Below are 21835 nucleotides of genomic sequence, written 5' to 3'. Positions count from 1 at the left end.
GTCACGCCATCTACATTACCTTTTACTATCATTGGTCAGTTGTTTTGTAGGAATTTGCAGGTGTTCTTTAGCAAGTGCCAATTGTTCCTCAGCAGTTGTCAAGCACTGTGTATGGTCAGAGACAAAATAAACCATGCAAGAAATGTGGTCTGTCATGACCCTTGGCAAGTCAAACTAACCACATAAGAGGAAACGGTAGAAAATAAGATGTTTGAATGCAGATTATCAATGGAGCCCTTGGACAAGAAATTCAGTGGAAAGGGAATTGCATGCTGTGCACTTCTGAAAGCCAAAATATCTTGATAATAGTGAAATATCTTCATAATACTTTGAACTATTCGTTCTACTTGTTTCATGTTTTGTACAGCTTAAACAAATTAACTCAATAACACAAAAAACTGCCGTAGCTGGAATTCAAATTGAGTCCAGTTGTCACAGGATTACTTTCCTGCCTACAGAGATTTCTTACTGCTGTTCTGCTCTTGCCTCTCCCTCACAACATGAACTTCCATTTCATATGCCTGCAATCCTACAAATGCTGTGGCACAGTTTTTTTGCATTTTTAGAGGATGTGTTCCTAAGGTTTGGGTCAAGAAAGTGTTAATCCTTCGATTACACTCACAGTCACAGATGTTCTTTTATTAGCAGTATTGTACACCCTGCATAACATGACAGGTGCTTCAAATTTCATCTCCAGTCATTTCTTGTGCTGTGCTGTCAAGTGTACATGTTCACCCGTATGGATCTAGATTTTTGCCTTTGTGGTTGTGATGAATAGGTGGTCTCTTCTGTGTTGATTGTATGTGCTCTAGAGCCTGTAATTCACTGCCTCTTTCTGAATGGGCTGCAAAGCTTTGCTTCTGATGCAGCGGGGGAACATTTAGTAGATATCACTTGCTAATGACGTAGGAGGCAGATCAGTATAAAATGCTGTGCAGGGTTAGTCCTGACCACAGTTGACATACTTCAAATGTTGTCCCCTCTGTAACATGTGAGGATAGTGAAAACCAATGCCACCAAATCCAACGAAAGTCATATGCAGCTTCTGCTTGCTGAAAACATGATTTATTGTACTTTACTTTGTGCCTCACATTTTATTACTGATCTGAAAGTGTATGGAAATGAATCATTGATAGTGGTAAAACTGAAAAAAAAGAGAATGGAAGTATTTGAGATGTGGTGCTATAGAAGGATGTAGAAAATTAGGTGAACTGATAAAGTAAGAAATGAGGTGGTTCTCTGTAGGACTGGTGAGGAGAGGAACATGTGGAAAACATTGCCAAGAAGAAAGAACAGGTTGATAGTGAAAGTGTTAAGACATCAAGGAATAACTTCACTGGTATTTGAGGGAGCTATAGGGCCTAAAAACTGAAGGGGAAGGCAGAGATTGGGATATATCCAACAAATAATTGAGGATATTGGGTGCAAATGTCACTCCGAGGTGAGGTTGGCACGGGAGAGGAATTCGTGGTGAGTCACATAAAACCAGTCCAAAAGGCTGATGACCAAAAAAAGTGGTCTGTTTTAATGTATATAATTGTATTTTGTTCCCAATTTTCCACAAATTTATATGTGACAGTGATACTATTTCCGTCTTACAGTTTGTTGAAACACTGTCTGTATCACTTTATAGTGCTCTAGTAGACCCAATAACATTATTTGCCATGGAGAATAATTAAAAATTTAATATTGCAGTCCCTACACAAAATAACACTGTGTCGCTCAAAAAACTATTATGTAGTCTTGTTAATATTGCTACCAACACCTCAGTTTCTTGTATTTTCAGTTCCATTGTGCAATTTGTCAAAATACCTTAATGATTGCAATATTTGTAGAATACTGTTGTTTGTTTCACGAAGCTGATCTAGAATTGCTAACTGAAAATCTCTCTTATTTTAGGTAAAACTTGTTAACTACATCAGACATCAGATGTATGCCCTAATATGTATGAAGTGCCATAAACTCTTTCAAGATCGTGGAGATCTGTTAAACCATATGACCAAAGAAAGACATTTTATGCTTCCAAGGAAAGAAGTGTGGAACCAACCAGAGTGAGTATGCATTCTGAACACAGCTTGTCAATAAAATCTGCAGTTTGGTGAACTTTGCACCAAACTTTAACTAGCTCATAACACCATAGTGCCATAACGTGCTGATTCTTCTGTTAAACCCAACAGAGCTTTACAGAGTGAAGGATTCATTCTGGAAACAATTCCCTAGGCTGTAGCTAATTCATTGATCTGCAGTGTTATTTATTCCAGGAGTGCTAGCCTCAGCAGTTATGCCCCCCACCCTCCCCCCTCTCCCCACCCCTCCCCCTGGGTCTCTCAACTCTTTTGTAATCCTTTTCCATGCTGCATATCTATCCTCCTACTATTCTTTCTCCCCTCCCTTGGGGACCATGTCTTGCATACGGTCAGGAAATGAAAACTTGTGAAAGTATTGGAAGACTTAGGTGGATTTTATTTTTGTCTTTCTCTCCTTTCTTGTTCTGACTTCTGTCCTTCTTCCAATTCAGCATTTGAGATCTCCTTCTTTGTCTTTCTTCCTCCCAGTGCATGCCTGAAGGCATGATGCATAAAGGATGTGGTAATGCATGACTCCCAGCACCCAGGTTGACAATTAGGGCTTGTGCTTACTCTCTGGTAAAGGCTAGGCCCAGGGTGTGATGATTGCCTGAGCTGTTACCTACCCAATAACCAATTGGTTGGCCTGTCTGGAATTCAAGAGGTGTGAACAGTCACCTAAGGCAGGTGTTCTCCCCTCTGTGGGGGCCCCCAGAAGGAAGAAGTGCATGATTGGAGATGTTGGCGATTGTGGGGGATTCACCTGCAATGATTACATCAGCTCCCTCTATGTGACCTTCATCTAATAAACAGAAATGGAGTTAGGCCAAAGAAACAAAGAATCTTCCAGTTGCAACTCGCTACCTCATGGTGTCACAAACGGAAGGTGGTCAGAACTTTCCTACAGTGAACCCGTACATCACTTGGAAAGGTGTGGATACAATTGCAGGCCCACTAAAATCCTGCACTTGCTTGTGTAATGGAACTTTGCTTCTAGAGACAAATAGTGCCTTTCAAGCCCAAAACTGCTTAAAGCTACACTCTCCATGGGTATCCTGTTCATGTATAGGCTCATTGAACACTGAATTCTTCAAGTGGTGTCACTCAGCTGCTTGATGAAATGACAGAGGCATAACCACTATCCATTGTGTTATGAAGAGGGCTGATGCAGAATTTGTGCTTACCTGCATCATTTGCTTAATGTCTGATTGAGCAAAGCTCCTATAAAAGATTAAGGCAGTCTATGAAGTTATCATTGCCAGACTGCACATACCAAACCCAATGTAGTGTTATAACAATACTTGCATGTTCTGGTAAAACGCAGACAAATGTGTAACCTGTGGCAAGGATGTTCATGAGGAAGATTGCCCAACTCCTCCTCTTCCCCACAGCATCAACTGCACTGGAAACTCTGCTGCTTCATCCTGCGAATGCCCTGCATACCTCAATGAGTGAGCTGTTCAGGAGATTTGAATGAAGGAAAAGGTATTTGCTCGCAAAATTTTAGCTTTCTAAAAGCCTTGCATACCAGTATTCAGCAGTTACAGTACCATTACTGCAGCATCATGACCCATGAAAGATACTGCCACACAGACCTGCAACCTCCTGTTCAGTGCTATGGTTGTGAAATCTTCTAGTGATAAAGGAGACGTCCTGACCTCTGCCCACTATAGTTGCTCAACACACCAAAAAACCTTCACTCACACTGGTGAAGTTACTTGTGCACAACCAGAAGAATGAAAATTTAAAAGGGAATACTCCTGAGATGACTTTTTGCCCACCTCAAGTCAGCAAACATCTGGGTCCAGATCTGACAAATGCAAAGATTGTAAGAAGTCAAACAAAGAGAAATGTTCTTCCCCTTCTCTACATCGGAGGTCCTCTACTGCAGTTACTCCACACAACACCTCTGTCCTGTCGACCTCCATTTCACCAGTGTGAATCACCACCTGATTCTCCACCCTGGAGTCAGCTGAGTGATGTTGGAGGTTACTGGTACCTCTGAAGAAATAATGGAACAGGATGCTCCAGCCTCAGAACCCTGTAGTAGTATGCAGCCGAAATCTGGCACTGGGCATCCACCAAAGTAATTGCCCCTTACAAGAGGAATCATCTTATCATCTAATATGGCTGTTCTCCAATGGAACATTCATGGCATCAAATCATATAAGGCAGACTTATTGTGATCACAATGCCCAGTTGTTTTGTGCCTCCAAGAAATGAAATTACATCCTCAAGACCACTTTGACCTCGTACACTTCACTCCAGTACCTTTCGACGTTCCTTCTGAGGAAGGAACTCCAGCTCGTGAGGGAGTCATGATGTTCATTTGGGATGTCATCCATAGCCAAACCATTTCATTGAACACCCAGCCACAAGTGCTCTCTCTCTCTCTGTCTGTCTGTCTCTATTCCACACACACACACACACACACACACACTCACTCACTTTCTCGCACCTTCAGATAAATACTTGAGCAACCATTTCCCGGGCATAATTCATCTGCTAACTCATGTCCCATCTGTGTGCAAGACCAACTGACAGCTTTCTAAAGCTGACTGGAGGCTTTGCCCTCACTGGCAACCTTTGATGAACAGTGTTTCCACAGCAGTGATGATCAGGTAAAGTACCTCTTTCCTACTGCAATGTGTCCCAGTCCCCTGGTGGACTAAGGGATGCTGTGATGCAGTTTGCTCATGGAGACATGCTCTCCATGTCTTTGAGGGCCATCCCGCAAAGGAGAACTGTATTCGTTATAAACAGTTGTGCACAAAATGTCATTGCATTATCAGAGTTAGCAAAAAAGCTAGTTGGATCTCTCTTACTAATTCTTTTAACCATTTTATTCCCTCTTCTGTTGTTTGGGGCAACATACACCAAATTTCTGTATACAAGTCACATCTCCCAGTTTCTGGTCTGACTGTAGTGAACAATGCCATTGTTGATTCTATCAATATTTCTAACACCTCGAGTCGATACTCTGCGTAGATCTTGAGCTCTTCGTACCTCGGAAACAAGCGGAGGAGGCTTGGAGATATCTTTCCCCCTCTCAGAATCGTGAATGCTGCAATACTGTTTTTACTATTAGAGAGCTGAAACATGCTCTTACCTCATCATGATCCTCCACTCCAGGATGGACGATATTCACATTCATATGTTGCAGTACCTCTCTCTTGGCACCAAGCACTTTCTCCTTCATACATATAATCGTGTCTGGACAGACGGCACATTTCCCAGACTTTGGCATGAAGCCACTGTAATCCCCATACCCAAGCCTGGTAAGAACAAACATCTTCTGTCCAGCTACCACCCAATTTCCCTCATCAGCAGTGTCTGCAAGGTGATGGAACACGTGATCAATGGTGGGCTGGTATGGTGGCTGGAGTCTTGGAATTTGCTAACAAATGCCCAGTATGGATTTTGTAAGCATCACTCTGCTGTTGATCATCTCGCCACCCTGTCAACCCATATTATAAACAATTTTCTGCAGAAATGCCAGACTGTAGCTGTGTTTTTTGATTTGGAGAAGGCCTAAGATACCTGCTGGAAGTTGAGTATTCTCTGTACAATGCACACATGGTGCTTCTAAGGGTGCCTGCCCCATTGTATTCAGCAGTTTTCAAGGCACATGTGGGTTCAGCTTTTGCGAACACTTTCATTCAGACCAGACTGCCTCAGGTCTCTTTGCTGAGCGTAGCTCTTTTTGTCATAGCAATTAACCCTATCATGGACTCTCTCCCACCAGGCACCTCAGGTTCTCTTTTTGTTGACGACTTTGCGATCTACTGCGGCTCTCCAATGGACCTGTTTGCATGAATGAATGATGACATCAGTTATATCTCAACAATTCAGAGCTAATAGAGAGCATCATGACTGATACAGGGATTAGTGATCACAAGGTCGTTGTAGCTTGGCTCAATGCCATTTCTTCCAAATCCACCAGAAACAAACGCAAAATAATTTTATTTAAAAAAGCGGATAAAGTGTCACTAGAAGCCTTCCTCAGACACAATCTCCATTCCTTCCGAACTGACTATAGTAGCAACAGCAATTGAGAGATTCATACCTCATAAATCGGTAAGAGATGGAACTGATCCCCCATGGTACACAAAACAGGTCCGAACGCTGTTGCAGAGGCAACGGAAAAAGCATGCGAAGTTCAGAAGAATGCGAAATCCTGAAGATTGGCTAAAATTTACAGACGTGCAAAATTTGGCACGAACTTCAATGCGAGATGCTTTAATAGGTTCCACAACGAAACATTGGTAGAAAATCCAAAGAAATCCTGGTCGTATGTAAAGTACACAAGCGGCAAGACGCAGTCAATATCTTCGCTGCGCAGTGCCGATGGTACTGTTACCGACGACTGTGCCGCTAAAGTGGAGTTATTGAACGCAGTTTTCCGAAATTCCTTCACCAGGGAAGACGAATGGAATATTCCAGAATTTGAAACACGAACAGCTGCTAGCATGAGTTTCTTAGAAGTAGATACCTTAGGGGTTGCGAAGCAACTCAAATCGCTTGATATGGGCAAGTCTTCAGGTCCAGATTGTATACCGATTAGGTTCCTTTCAGATTACACTGATTCAATAGCTCCCTACTTAGCAATCATATACAACCGCTCGCTCACCGATAGATCTGTACCTACAGATTGGAAAATTGCGCAAGTCGCACCAGTGTTTAAGAAGGGTAGTAGGAGTAATCCATCGAACTACAGACCTATATCATTGACGTCGGTTTGCAGTAGGGTTTTGGAGCATATACTGTATTCAAACATTATGAATCACCTTGAAGGGAATGATCTATTGATACGTAATCAGCATGGTTTCAGAAAACATCGTTCTTGTGGAACGCAGTTAGCTCTTTATTCGCACGAAGTAATGGCCGCTATCGACTGGGGATCTCAGGTTGATTCCGTATTTCTGGATTTCCGGAAAGCTTTTGACACCGTTCCTCACAAGCGACTTCTAATCAAGCTGCGGGCCTATGGGGTATCGTCACAGTTGTGCGACTGGATTCGTGATGTCCTGTCAGGAAGGTCGCAGTTCGTAGTAATAGACGGCAAATCATCGAGTAAAACTGAAGTGATATCAGGGGTTACCCAGGGAAGCGTCCTGGGACCTCTGCTGTTCCTGATCTATATAAATGACCTGGGTGACAATCTGAGCAGTCCTCTTAGTTTGTTCGCAGATGATGCTGTAATTTACCATCTAGTAAGGTCATCCGAAGACCAGTATCAGTTGCAAAGCGATTTAGAAAAGATTGCTGTATGGTGTGGCAGGTGGAAGTTGACGCTAAATGACGAAAAGTGTGAGGTGATCCACATGAGTTCCAAAAGAAATCCGTTGGAATTCGATTACTCGATAAATAGTGCAATTCTCAAGGCTGCCAATTCAACTACGTACCTGGGTGTTAAAATTACGAACAACTTCAGTTGGAAAGACCACATAGGTAATATTGTGGGGAAGGCGAGCCAAAGGTTGCGTTTCATTGGCAGGACACTTAGAAGATGCAACAAGTCCACTAAAGAGACAGCTTACACTACACTCGTTCGTCCTCTGTTAGAATATTGCTGTGCGGTATGGGATCCTTACCAGGTGGGATTGACAGAGGACATTGAAAGGGTGCAAAAAAGGGCAGCTCATTTTGTATTATCATGTAATAGGGGAGAGAGTGTGGTAGATATGATATGCGAGTTGGGATGGAAGTCATTAAAGCAAAGACGTTTTTCGTCGCGGCGAGATCTATTTACGAAATTTCAGTCACCAACTTTCTCTTCTGAATGCGAAAAAATTTTGTTGAGCCCAACCTACATAGGTAGGAATGATCATCAAACTAAAATACGAGAAATCAGAGCTCGAACAGAAAGGTTTAGGTGTTCGTTTTTCCCGCGCGCTGTTCGGGAGTGGAATGGTAGAGAGATAGTATGATTGTGGTTCGATGAAGCCTCTGCCAAGCACTTAAATGTGAATTGCAGAGTAGTCATGTAGATGTAGATGTAGATGTAGATGTCATACACATGGAACATTGACAACAGCTTCCACTTTTCCCTTGAAAAAACTGTCAGTGTGAACTTCTGGCAGTGTAGGGAGTTTCTTCCGTCATCCTCACATCTCAGTCCTGCAGATTTTCCATTTATTGAAACCCTGAAATTCTTGGGACTCACGCTCAATAGGAAACTCTGTTGGCCGTCACATATATTTTATCTGGCGGCATGCTGTACCCAATCTCTAAATATCATGCTTGTTTTAGACAGTACTTCATGGGGCGGATCAGAAAATCCTCCTTGTCCGATTGAAAAATGGATTATGGGTGTCTCGTTTACTCTGAAAACTGAATGGTAGCTAGAGCTAGATGCACGAGACGTACCATTCAGAAATCATTAGGGAATTGAATATTCTGAGATTGTCAAGAGTGTGCTGAGAGTACTAAATTTCAGGCATTACCTCTCACCATGGACAATGCAGTGGCTGACAGCCTTCACTTACTGCCCGAGAAAAGCGGTGTTTGTGTAGCCTTGTCAATGCTAATAGATAAGCAACACTATGTAAAATAATTGCAGAAATCAATGTGAGATTTACAATGAATGTGTCCATCCAAAGAGTGCAGCAAAATTTGGTACTGATGGGCTGTGGCAGCTAACGACGGACATGAGTGCCTTTACTAACAGCATGAGATTGGCTGCAATACATCTCTTGGGCTTGTGACCATATTGGTTGGACTAAAAATGACTGAAAAACGGTGACCTGGTCCTGATTTCCACTGGTAAGAGCTGATGGTAGGGTTTGAGTGTAGCACAGGCCCCATGAAGCTGTGGACCCAAGTTGTCAGCAAGGCACTGTGCAAGCTGGTGATGGCTCCATATTGGTGTGGGCCATGCTTACATGGAATGAACTGGGTTCTCTTGTCTAACTGAACTGATCATTGAATGGAAATGGGTATGTTTGGCTACTTGCAGACCATTTGCAGCCATTCATGGACTTCATGTTCCCAAAGAACAATGTCATGTAACCAGACCACAGTTGTTCGCAATTGGTTTGAAGAACATTCTGTAAAATTCAAGCAAATGATTTGGTCACCCAGATCGCCCCATATGAATCCCATCGGACATTTATGGGACATAATTGAGAGGTCAGTTCATGCACAAAAGCCCGTATGGTAACACTCTCCCAATTATGGATGGCTTGAGAGGTCAGTTCATGCACAAAAGCCCGTATGGTAACACTCTCCCAATTATGGATGGCTTGAGAGGTAGCCTGGCCCAGTATTTCTGCAGGGGCTTCCAGTGATTTGTGGAGTCCATGCGATGTTGAGTTGCTACACTATGCCAGGCAAAAGGATGTCAGACATGTTGTTGGGAGATATCCCATGCCTTTTGTCACATCAATGTACAGGTTCTCCCAGGAGAAATGGTCAATATTCAGGGCTATGACAGGAGTGATCATTCAAAGCAAAAAGCCTGGTAAACGTGGGCTCTAAAATGCATACTTTAAGAGCTATGAGCACATGTTCATCTTGGCTACTGTGAAATATCTCTTCTAGTGTATACATGCTCATAGCTCTCTCTCTCTCTCTCTCTCTCTCTCTCTCTCTCTCTCTCATGAAAGATGAGACCCAAGTGTGGGACCTTTTCTACAGTCCCAGTTTACAGTGCCACAGTCAGATCCAAGTTCATTTTCCATTATGGAACAGTATAAAGCTGCTTTCTACTTCTCAATGAAATCAAGTTTTTGTTACACTTACCAAGTTCCATAATGTTTCAAGGATACCGTGTCTAACTATTAAAACCCTCTAAGTCACAAAATATACCTGCCGACAACTTCAAGAAGCGAATGGTAGTCACCAGGCATTTCGCAGCCAAGAAGTAAAGCATCTGGACTTCAAAAAAAGGTTTTGCAACTATGTAGATAAGAAGCAACAATATTGGTGCGCAGTGACCAGTGAAATGTGCCATCTTGAAGCATTGGCTTTAGCCAAAGAACTAGGCTCACCAGTTTCAAAACTAGTCAGGGCTGGCTCTCAAGATTTTGCAGTCAAAATAGATTATGTTTCTGGGGATACATAACCATTGCTCAATGGCTTCCAGGCAATATAAGGAGAAAGTAGTGAATTTTCATTGCTACATGATAAATTTGTGCTGTTAACATTCCCACATATAACTGAAAATTGGTAATGTGTATCAAATGCTTCGGCTTATTGGGACAATTTTAGGAAAATGTGGTTCATCTTTGAAAGAGGCCACATATAGGATGTTCATGTGACCTAATTTTGAATACTGCTCGAGTGTTTGGGATCCATACAAGGTGGGTTGATGGAGGACATAGAGGCAATTCAGAGGCAGGCTGCTAGATTTGTTACTGGTAGATTCGAACAACAATGTGTAAGTGGTATGGAGATGCTTCAGGAACTCAAATAGGAATCCCTGGAGTGAAGTGACATTCTTTTTGAGAAACACTATTGAGAAAATTTAGAGAACCTCCATTTGTAGGTGACTGCTGAATGATTCTGCTGCCACTAACATACATTGCACGTAAGGACCATGAGGATAAGATATGAGAAATTAGGGCTTTTATGGAGGCATAGAGACAGTCGTTTTTCCCTTGCTGTATTTGTGAGTGGAACAGGATCAGAAATGACTAGTAGTGGGTGGGTACCATCTGCTGTACACCGTATGGTGGCTTGTGGAGTATCTGTGTAGATGTATATGTAGACGTAGAAATGCCAGTCTATTTTTCTTTAAAATTAGAATGTGCAAATTATTCATGTGTTAGATGACACTTTGTCACCTGTGTAAAATAGAGTGAGATGTCAGGATGACAATCGATTTGTTTAATCTACATCCACATGGTTACTCTGCAATTCACACTTAAGTGCCTGGCAGAGGGTTCATCGAACCATTTTTGTACTACCTCTCTACCATTCCACTCTCGAATGGCACATAAGAAAAAGGAACACCTAAATCTTTCTGTTCGAGCTCTGATTTCTCTTATTTTATTATTATGATCATTTCTCCCTACATAGGTGGGTGTCAACAAAATATTTACACATTCGGAAGAGAAAGTTGGTGATTGAACTTTCGTAAATAGATCTCGCCGCAAAGCAAACTGCCTTTGTTTCAGTGACTGCCACCCCAACTCGTGTATCATATCAGTGACACTCTCACCCCTATTGTGTGATAACGTGAAACAAGCTGCCCTTCTTTACACTTTTTCAATGTTCTCCGTCAATCCTACCTGGTAAGGATCCCATACCGAGCAGCAATGTTCCAGCAGAGGACAGACAAGTATAATGTAGGCTGTCTCTTTAGTGGGTTTGTCGCATCTTCTAAGTGTTCTGGCAACAAAGCCCAGTCTCTGTTTCCCCTTCCCCGGAGTATCTCACAGGGTGCACCCATCTGCATGTGGTCGCTCATGTCGGCACCAATGATGTGTGTCGCTGTGGATTGGAGGAAATCCTCTCTGGCTTCCGGCGGCTATCTGATTTGGTGAAGACTGCCAGTCTTGCTAGCAGGATGAAAGCAGAGCTCACCATCTGCAGCATCGTCGACAGGACTGACTGCGGACCTTTGGTACAGAGCCGAGTGGAGGGTCTGAATCAGAGGCTGAGACGGTTCTGCGACCATGTGGGCTGTAGATTCCTCGACTTGCGCCATAGGGTGGTGGGGTTTCGGGGTCCGCTGGATAGGTCAGGAGTCCACTACACACAGCAGGCGGCTACACGGGTGGCAGGGGTTGTGTGGCATGGACTGGGTGGTTTTTTAGGTTAGATGGCCTCGGGCAAGTACAGAAAGGGCAACACCCTCAAATGGTGTGGGGCAAAGTCAGGACATGTGGGGACCAAGCAGCAATTGGTATTGTAATTGTTAACTGTTGAAGCTGCGTTGGTAAAGTACTGGAACTTCAAGCGCTGATAGAAAGCATCGAAGTTGAAATCGTTATAGGTACGGAAAGCTGGCTGAAGCCAGGGATAAATTCTGCCAAAATTTTTACAAAGGCACAGACGGTGTTTAGAAAGGATAGATTGCATGCAACCGGTAGTGGCTGTTAGTAGTAGTTTATCCTGTAGTGAAGTGGAAGTGGATAGTTCCTGTGAATTATTATGGGTGGAGGTTACACTCAACAACTAAGCTAGGTTAATAATTGGCTCCTTTTACCGACCTCCCGACTCAGCAGCATTAGTGACAGAACAACTGTGAGAAAATCTGGAATACATTTCACATAAATTTTCTCTGCATGTTATAGTCTTAGATGGAGATTTCAATTTACCAGATATAGACTGGTTCTCTGCCTCGTGATGACTGGGTGTTGTGTGATGTCCTTAGGTTAGTTAGGTTTAAGTAGTTCTAAGTTCTAGGGGACTGATGACCATAGATGTTAAGTCCCATAGTGCTCAGAGCCATTTGAACCATTTTTTTTTTTTATATAGACTGGGACACTCAGATGTTTAGGACGGGTGGTAGGGACAGAGCATCGAGTGACATTATACTGAGTGCACTATCCGAAAATAACCTTGAGCAATTAAAAAGAGAACTGACTCGTGGAGATAACATCTTGGACCTACTGATAACAAAGAGACCCAAACTTTTTGACTCTGTAAGCGCAGAACAGGGAATCAGTGATCATAAGGCCGTTGCAGCATCCCTGAATATGGAAGTAAATAGGAATATAAAAAAAGGGAGGAAGGTTTATCTGTTTAGCAAGAGTAATAGAAGGCAGATTTCGGACTACCTAACAGATCAAAACGAAAATTTCTGTTCTGACACTGACTATGTTGAGTGTTTATGGAAAAAGTTCAAGGCAATCGTAAAATGCGTTTTAGACAGGTACGTGCTGAGTAAAACTGTGAGGGACAGGAAAAGCCTACCGTGGTTCAACAACAAAGTTAGGAAACTACTGCGAAAGCAAAGAGAGCTTCACTGCAAGTTTAAACGCAGCCAAAACCTCTCAGACAAACAGAAGGTAAACGATGTCAAAGTTAGGGTAAGGAGGGCTATGCATGAAGCGTTCAGTGAATTCGAAAGTAAAATTCTATGTACCGACTTGACAGAAAATCCTAGAAAGTTCTGGTCTTATGTTAAATCAGTAAGTGGCTTGAAACAGCATATCCAGACACTCTAGGATGATGATGGTATTGAAACAAAGGATGACACATGTAAAGCTGAAATACTGCACACCTTTTTCCAAAACTGTTTCACAGAGGAAGACTGCACTGCTGTTCCTTCTCTAGATCCTCGCACAAATGAAAAAATGGCTGACAGCAAAATAAGTGTCCAAGGAATAGAAAAGCAACTGAAATCACTCAACAGAGGAAAGTCCACTGGACCTGACAGGATACCAATTCGATTCTACACAGAGTACGCGAAAGAACTTCTAACAGCCGTGTCCCGCAAGTTTCTAGAGGAACGGAAGGTTCCAAATGATTGTATTTAAAAGAGCACGGATAGTCCCAGTCTTCAAGAAGGGTCGTCGAGCAGATGGGCAAAACTATAGACCCATATCTCTGACATCAATCTGTTGTAGAATTTTAGAACATTTTTGCTCGCATATCATGTCATTTCTGGAAGCCCAGAATCTACTCTGTAGGAGTCAACATGGATTCCGCAAACATCGATCATGTGAGACCCAATTAGCTTTATTTGTTCATTAGACCCAGAAAGTATTAATACAGGCTCCCAGGTAGATGCCATTTTCCTTGACTTCCGGAAGACGTTCGATACAGTTCTACATCTACATTTACATGATTACTCTGCAATTCACATTTAAGTGCTTGTCAGAGGGTTCATCGAACCACAGTCATACTATCTCTCTACCATTCCACTCCCAAACAGCACGCGGGAAAAACTAACACCTAAACCTTTCTGTTTGAGCTCTGATTTCTCTTATTTTATTTTGATGATCATTCCTACCTATGTAGGTTGGGTTCAACAAAATATTTTCGCATTCGGAAGAGAAAGTCGGTGACTAAAATTTAGTAAATAGATCTCGCCGCGACGAAAAACGTCTTTGCTTTAATGACTTCCATCCCAATTCGCGTATCATATCTGCCACACTCTCTCCCCTATTACGTGATAATACAAAACGAGCTGCCCTTTTTTGCACCCTTTCGATGTCCTCCGTCAATCCCACCTGGTAAGGATCCCACACTGCGCAGCAATATTCTAACAGAGGACGAACGAGTGTAGCGTAAGCTGTCTCTTTAGTGGACTTGTTGCATCTTGTAAGTGTCCTGCCAATGAAACGCAACCTTTGGCTTGCCTTCCCCGCAATATTATCTATGTGGTCTTTCCAACTGAAGTTGTTCATAATTTTAACACCGAGGTACTTAGTTGAATTGACAGCCTTGAGAAGTGTACTATTTATTGAGTAATCGAATTCCAACAGATTTCTTTTGGAACTCATGTGGATCACCTCACACTTTTCGTTATTTAGCGTCAACTGCCACCTGCCACACCATACAGTAATCTTTTCTAAATCGCTTTGCAACTGATACTGGTCTTCGGATAACCTTACTAGACGGTAAATTACAGCATCATCTGCGAACAACCTAAGAGAACTGCTCAGATTGTCACCCAGGTCATTTATATAGTTCAGGAACAGCAGAGGTCCCAGGACACTTCCCTGGGGAACACATGATATCACTTCAGTTTTACTCACCTGATAAACACAGTAAGAGCCTACGGAATATCAGACCAGCTGTGTGGCTGGATTGAAGAGTTTTTAGCAAACAGAACACAGCATGTTGTTATCAATGGAGAGACGTCTACAGACGTTAAAGTAACCTCTGGCGTGCCACAGGGGAGTGTTATGGGACCATTGCTTTTCACAATATGTATAAATGACCTAGTAGATAGTGTCGGAAGTTCCATGCGGCTTTTCGCGGATGATGCTGTAGTATACAGAGAAGTTGCAGCATTAGAAAATTGTAGCGAAATGCAGGAAGATCGGCAGCGGATAGGCACTTGGTGCAGGGGGTGGCAACTGACCCTTAACATAGACAAATGTAATGTATTGCGAATACATAGAAAGAAGGATCCTTTATTGTATGATTATATGATAGCGGAACAAACACTGGTAGCAGTTACTTCTGTAAAATATCTGGGAGTATGCGTACACAACGATTTGAAGTGGAATGATCATATAAAATTAATTGTTGGTAAGGCGGGTGCCAGGTTGAGATTCATTGGGAGAGTCCTTAGAAAATGTAGTCCATCAACAAAGGAGGTGGCTTACAAAACACTCGCTTGACCTATACTTGAGTATTGCTCATCAGTGTGGGATCCATACCAGGTCGGGTTGACATAGGAGATAGAGAAGATCCAAAGAAGAGCGGCACATTTCGTCACAGGGTTATTTGGTAAGCGTGATAGTGTTACGGAGATGTTTAGCAAACCCAAGTGGCAGACTCTGCAAGAGAGGCGCTCTGCGTCGCGGTGTTGCTTGCTGTCCAGGTTTCGAGACGGTGTGTTTCTGGATGAGGTATCGAATATATTGCTTCCCCCTACTTATACCTCCCAAGGAGATCACGAATGTAAAATTAGAGAGATTCGAGCGTGCACGGAGGCTTTCCAGCAGTCGTTCTTCCCGCGAAGCATACGCAACTGGAACAGGAAAGGGAGGTAATGACAGTGGCACGTAAAGTGCCCTCCGCCACACACCGTTGGGTGGCTTGTGGAGTATAAATGTAGATGTAGATGTAGATGTAGTATTATCTATGTGGTCTTTCCAATGTAAGTTGTTTGTAATTATAGTTCCTAGGTATTTAGTTGAATTGACAGCCCTTAGATTTGCGCAATTTATTGTATACCCAAAATTTATCGGATTTCTTTTAGTACCCATGTGGATGACCTCACACTTTTCTTTGTTTAATGCTGATTGCCACTTTTTGCACCATACAGAAATTCTCTCTATATCATTTTGTATTTGGAATTGATCATCTGATGATTTTACTAGAGGGTAAATTACAGCGTCATCTGCAAACAATCTAAGGGGGCTGCTCAGATTATCATCGATTATATAAATCAGGAACAGCAGAGGGTCTATGACACTACCTTTCAGAATGCCAGATATCACTTCTGTTCTACTCGATGATTTACCATCCATCACTACGAACTGTGACCTCTCTGAGAGGAAATCACGAATCTAGTCACACAACTGAGATGATACTCCACATGCGCACAATTTGATTAATAGTCACTTGTGAGGAACGGTATCAAAAGCCTTCTGGAAATCTAGAAATATGGAATCGATCTGAGATCCCTTGTTGACAGCACTCATTACTTCATGGGAATAAAGAGCTAGCTGTGTTGCACAAGAATGATATTTTCTGAATCCTTGTTGGTTATGTATCAATAAGTCATTTTCTTCAAGGTGATTCATAATGTTCGAGTACAGTATATGCTCCAAAATCCTACTGCAAATTGAGGTCAGTGATATGGGTCTGTAATTCAATGGGTTACTCCTATTTCCTTTCTTGAATATCGGTGTGACCTGTACTACTTTCCAGTCTTTAGGACCAGACCTTTTGACAAGTGGGCGGTTGTATATGATTGCTAAGAAAGGCGCTATTAACTTCTTTATCCTGACCGTCAGCCGTAGTACATCAGTAACAGCTTGGTGAAAGCACCCAGTTGCCTCTCATGCGAAACAGTAGACGTTTGGCATTGCTGGAAGCGCAAAGAGTGGGGCCAAGCATGGTGTCACTCAAATACCACGGTCAGCAATGTCTCTGGCTGCAACCTTGATGACAGTGTGGCAATGCAGCTGACACTATCGCAGGGGCGGCCATGACTTCCCTCTAGCGAGTGGGCAGCTATCTGCTGTGGCAGTGGCTGGTCTTGTTACTCAGGGCAGGCTGCCATATCCTGTGGTTGAACAGTGGACACCATACTGCATTCCAGGATGTCACTGGGGGTGTCACAGGCTTGTGGTGTAGGCTGTGATACAGAGATGAGAATATTTTAGTACACAAATGGCTGAGTACACTCCAGACTATGTTTGTTTAGGGCTTAAGGCACGTACTCTAAACACTTCTGTGGTGGCAAGTAAGGAAAGTCTTCCGTCCTTCCACTAGCTTATTGCACCGCCGGCTATTGCTGTACTGCATCCAGCTGGCTCTGCTTTGCAACACATAACACAACCCCCTTCCTGTGTGTATGTGGGATAACTGCCAGTACCTGGGTCATTTCCTTCCTTAATTTCTCATACACTCCATGTACTCACTCATACACTCTGGCACTTCCTTTGTGTATCCTGTGCCTTTCCATTCCCTGACGGAATTTGTCAGATGCTTCTTCCAATCTTCTCACCTCATTACGAATCTCCCACATGTACTGTTTCATTCACAAGCCTTTGTTTATCTTCCGATATTTTTCTCCTCACTCTCCCTTTCTGGTCCACATATCTTAACTCTGGAATAACTTCTGGACTCCCTTGAAAAATATTTCAGCCATCCTACATGCACAGTTTTTCTCCAGTGCTCATGTATTTGCCCTCCATACCCTTATTTCAAATTTCCCTAATCACTGTGGCAAATTCCTTAACAGACTCTCCAATGGTCCCTTTCTTCATTTTCAATATGTCAAATGGTGATGGCATTTTATGACCATATACTACTTCATAGGGCAATGATCTTCTATTCATATGCTGTTTTGAATTATAGGCAGAGCTGACATGCTTCAAAATGGACATCCCAGTTGCTGTGACGTGAATCAATGTAGTACGAAGCATCTTCCCAATTGTCATATGCACTCTTTCAGTTTATCCATTGGCTTGTAAATGGAGAAGATTCATCTGTAACTTCTTCACATTCATTAACTTACACAATTCCTTGAACATATCTGACATGAAGTTTGTTCCCTCATCTGTTGCTATTGTTTCAGGCAATCTAAACTTCAGTATCCAATTATTCACAAGTGCTTTTCCCACTGGTGCTGCCTGCTAGTTTCGCATTGGGACCATTGCTATATATCTTCAAAAATGATCTATGATTGTATGTACTTATTACTTGCAGGTGTTTTATTGAATGGACCTAAAACAGCAACCTCCAGAAATTCCAATTGTGCTGATGCTTCAGGTAACCTCTGCAGCGGCACTCTGGTTTGACACAAATCCACTCTCTGTGTGCACTGTATGCGATTCCACACATAGTGGTTTATGTCAGTCTGTTTATTCCTCCACCAATACCTTTCTGCTGCTCTTCTATTGGTAGATCTGCAACCTCTATGACCCACTGATATGTGACCTTGAGCTTCTTGTAGCACTCTGTTCCTTAGCTTCCCTTGTACCACTACCTGTGGCCCCAAACTTGGTTTCTCTGCATAGCAACCCATCCTGCATACAAACCTGTGTTTGCTTAAAATACTGCTTACATTTGCAATCTCCACACTGTACAGTTTTCCATTCCTTATGCTCATTACCCCCAATATGTCATACTGCTACTTTGTTACTTAAGCCATCCACATTTCTGTGCTTCTTTCCAGGTTTATGTGTGACGTTGAAATCAAATTCACTTAGTCTTACTGCCCATCACGTCAACCTACTAGAAGGATCCTTTAACCCTGACAACCATATGCCGCATGATCTGTTATTACTCTAAACGTTTCACAGTACAGATAACATTTGAAATTTGTGATTCCATAAATAAGGCTTAACATCTCTTTCTCCATCTTGGAATACTTTCTTTCTGCAGTATTTAGTTGTCTTGATGCGTAAGCTACCGGCTGTTCTGTGCCTTCTACCTCTTATAACAAAACAAATTCTCTGTTAAAATCCAGAAATACCGATATCAGACTTGATGTTAAAGCTTCTTTTATCTCCTCAAAAGCATGCTGGCATTCTTCTGACCACACAAATTTAGTACCCTTTTTTAACAATTGTCAATGGTTTGGCAATATCTGCAGGTCCTTTTATGAACCAGCAGTAGTAGTTCACAACTCCTAAGAAAGATTGCATCTTCTCTACAGATTCTGACACAGGAAATTCACTTAAGGCTCAAATTAATTTGGGTCTGTCTTACCTCCACCTTTACTTATGAAGTGAGCTAGGTATGCTACCTCTCCAATTACAGATTTACAGTTTCCTGTACTCAGTGTTAACTTCGCTGCTTTTAACATTAGGGATACTTCCCTTAACCGCTGCATATGTTATTCCATATAACTCCCATAGACGTTTATGTCATCGAAATATGCTAACCATTGCCATGGTTTTAAATCCCTGAGTACTCCATGTAACAATCTCAGAAATGTTGCAGATTCATTTTTTAATCCAAATGGCATCCTGCTGAATTGGTATTGTCCCCAGGGTGCCGAAAATGCTGTTTTCAGTCCATCCTGTAGTGCAGGCTCTATCTGAAAAATATTTACATTGCCCTAAATGATCTACGGTTTTTGTGATGTTTGGCAAAGAGTACACGTCCATTACGGTTTTTGAATGTAGATGTCTCTAATCACAATAAAACCTCTATTTTTGTGTTATATCCATTGATTTTCTTGGCACGATGACTATTCCCATCCCCTCATGCACTATTACTTTCTTCAGTTATTCCATCTTCCAGCTGTTGATCTATGAATTCCTCCAGAAGTGGCTGCAAGTATCTAGGTGTTCTGTATGATATGCAGTAGACTGGTGAATCATTTCCCATTGCTATGTGGTGCTGTTTAATAAGTGTAGCTGGTAATGGCCCTTTTGTAAAAAGTAAATCCTTAAATTCCAAAAGTAGTTTTTCCATCTGTTCCCTATTGCTTCCCTTTTACTTTCCTCATAATGCAGTTTCAATAGCATCCAGCCATTGTCCATGGCTGACACTCCTCGTGCCCTATTCTTTTTCCTCCATGATATCCATATTAGTGATTAACAACCCCTGTGTTAGTCCTATGTCTTCTGTGCTAAAATTATCTATAGAAACAGGTACCTCCCTTTCACCCTTTATTTCTTGTACATGTACAATACTGCTTTTAATGAACCAACCCATCTGATTTAATACTTCATTCTCTTCTAACAGTTCCACCACACACAAAATTCCTACCAGCAAGTTAGACTCAACATTGACCCAAAATGAGTTTCCAGTACCCTTAGGTACACGATCGTGCAAATCAAGTCTTAGTGTGATCGTTCGCATATTAAGCTGGTCGGCTTTTGTGACAAGACTCCCCTCATGACATTGCTACACAGGCATTGGCTTCACCTAACTGAAAGATTTTTCTGTCAAGTTGCACCCTATGTTGCCAAGGGTCAATTATGGGACAATGCTAATATGAGAAATCTAATCCTAGAATCATGTCATGTCCTTAACTCATGTGGCACAATCTCTGTACATTGTTTAAATTGAACCATATCCAGGCAAAAGTCTACGTCCATCAATCCTAATGGTATGACATCTTTATCCCCCACTCCATGTGATCTGTACTGTGGTGGGTCCCATTGCTTATGTTTCACCAGATTATTACTGGTGGCTGACACATGTGCCCCTGTGTCCAATAATGTCCTGCAACCCTCTTTTCTTGCTCTTCCTCTTATTGCACAATCCACTTCTGCAGATGATTCCTTAGCATCCAATCTTACTGGGAATGACCAGTGGACCTGGGGTTTCCATTGGCTTTTAACACCTAATTTTTCCCAGCCCTCCACTTCCAAAACTACCGCTTCCCCTTACTTTATTCACATCACAGTGAGGCTGGTGACACTGCTTCCTCACATACCCCATTTGTCCACACCTGAAACATTTCATACCAGCTGCAAACACAGTCTGTTTCCCTGTATTCCAGTCAACAAATCGATTTCCTCATGGTCTATGGCTAACTACACTGCTATGTGCAAATTCACCAGACCCATTCTTCGTACACGTCTTGATTTTTCCACATGCAACACACTTAAAAAAAGCATAGTGTCCCTCTGCTCACCTTCTTGCAAAATAATTTCGTTGACTGGAGTACCCTGTCCTGATTTGTAGATACATCCAACAATTTTCCTCATCGTATCCACAAATTTTTCCACAGCTTCTGTATTTCTCTTAGTTATTACCCCTAATTGTTCCATATAGTATCTGGTACTATTTTGTTTCATGTATCTCTGAATTAACCCTTCTTCAAATTCCTTGAATGTTGTGGCTCCCTTAAGAACTTCTGTGTACCCTACATAAGTTTCAGCTTCCCCTGCTAATATCAATTTTGCAACACTCAGTAACTCCTTATCAGACCAACCTTCCATCTGAGCACCAAGGTCTCCCACAAAGGCCTGCATCTCTGGCTCTTGACACACCTTGTGTCTCTGGTTATGTTGAAGCTTTGTCCTTGACAACACTTATTTAGAAAACTAACACTCACAAGACAAGAAAACTAAATACACTAAAAGCCATCTCGACACCCGGCATTACCTAGCCATATGCCCCCAACAATTATATGTATAACATTTTACTGGAACTGATTCCATACATGGCACTGAGTGGCCCTCAGAGTTACACTGTGTTCATCTAACAGGCACTAACCAATCATGACTTCCATTACCTCTAAAACTAGGTAAATTCCTGGGCTCCCTACTCACAATACAATGTGCTTTACAAAATACATGATATTCGGACCTTTTGTCCATGACCTGAATACAATCATAATTTTTGAACTCACCATACCGTAGGCTGTAGGTTCAGATGTTTCTCTAAGGTGACATCAGTGATATGACATCAGTGTTAGATAACCCTTTGATTGTCATCCATCGAGAATGGAATGAGACATCAGGACAACAGTGAATTTGTTTAATTAACTTCTTTACAGTGGCCAT

General features: G+C 42.2%; 1 protein-coding gene across 3 annotated transcripts in view; it reads left to right on the top strand.

The window, feature by feature from the left end:
* Positions 1-21835, top strand: part of LOC124555276 (zinc finger protein 277) — a 151382-nt gene that overhangs the window by 88334 nt on the left and 41213 nt on the right. For all 3 annotated transcript variants that reach the window (XM_047129147.1, XM_047129146.1, XM_047129145.1), the window contains exon 7: positions 1900-2051. In XM_047129147.1, the coding sequence (XP_046985103.1) occupies positions 1900-2051 (152 nt within the window). The remainder of the gene's footprint in view (positions 1-1899; positions 2052-21835) is intronic.

This window comes from Schistocerca americana, chromosome X (assembly GCF_021461395.2).
Source record: "Schistocerca americana isolate TAMUIC-IGC-003095 chromosome X, iqSchAmer2.1, whole genome shotgun sequence".
Classification (NCBI taxonomy): domain Eukaryota; kingdom Metazoa; phylum Arthropoda; class Insecta; order Orthoptera; family Acrididae; genus Schistocerca; species Schistocerca americana.
The sequence above is the reverse complement of the archived record's forward strand: the minus strand, read 5'-3'. Positions and strand labels throughout refer to the sequence as shown.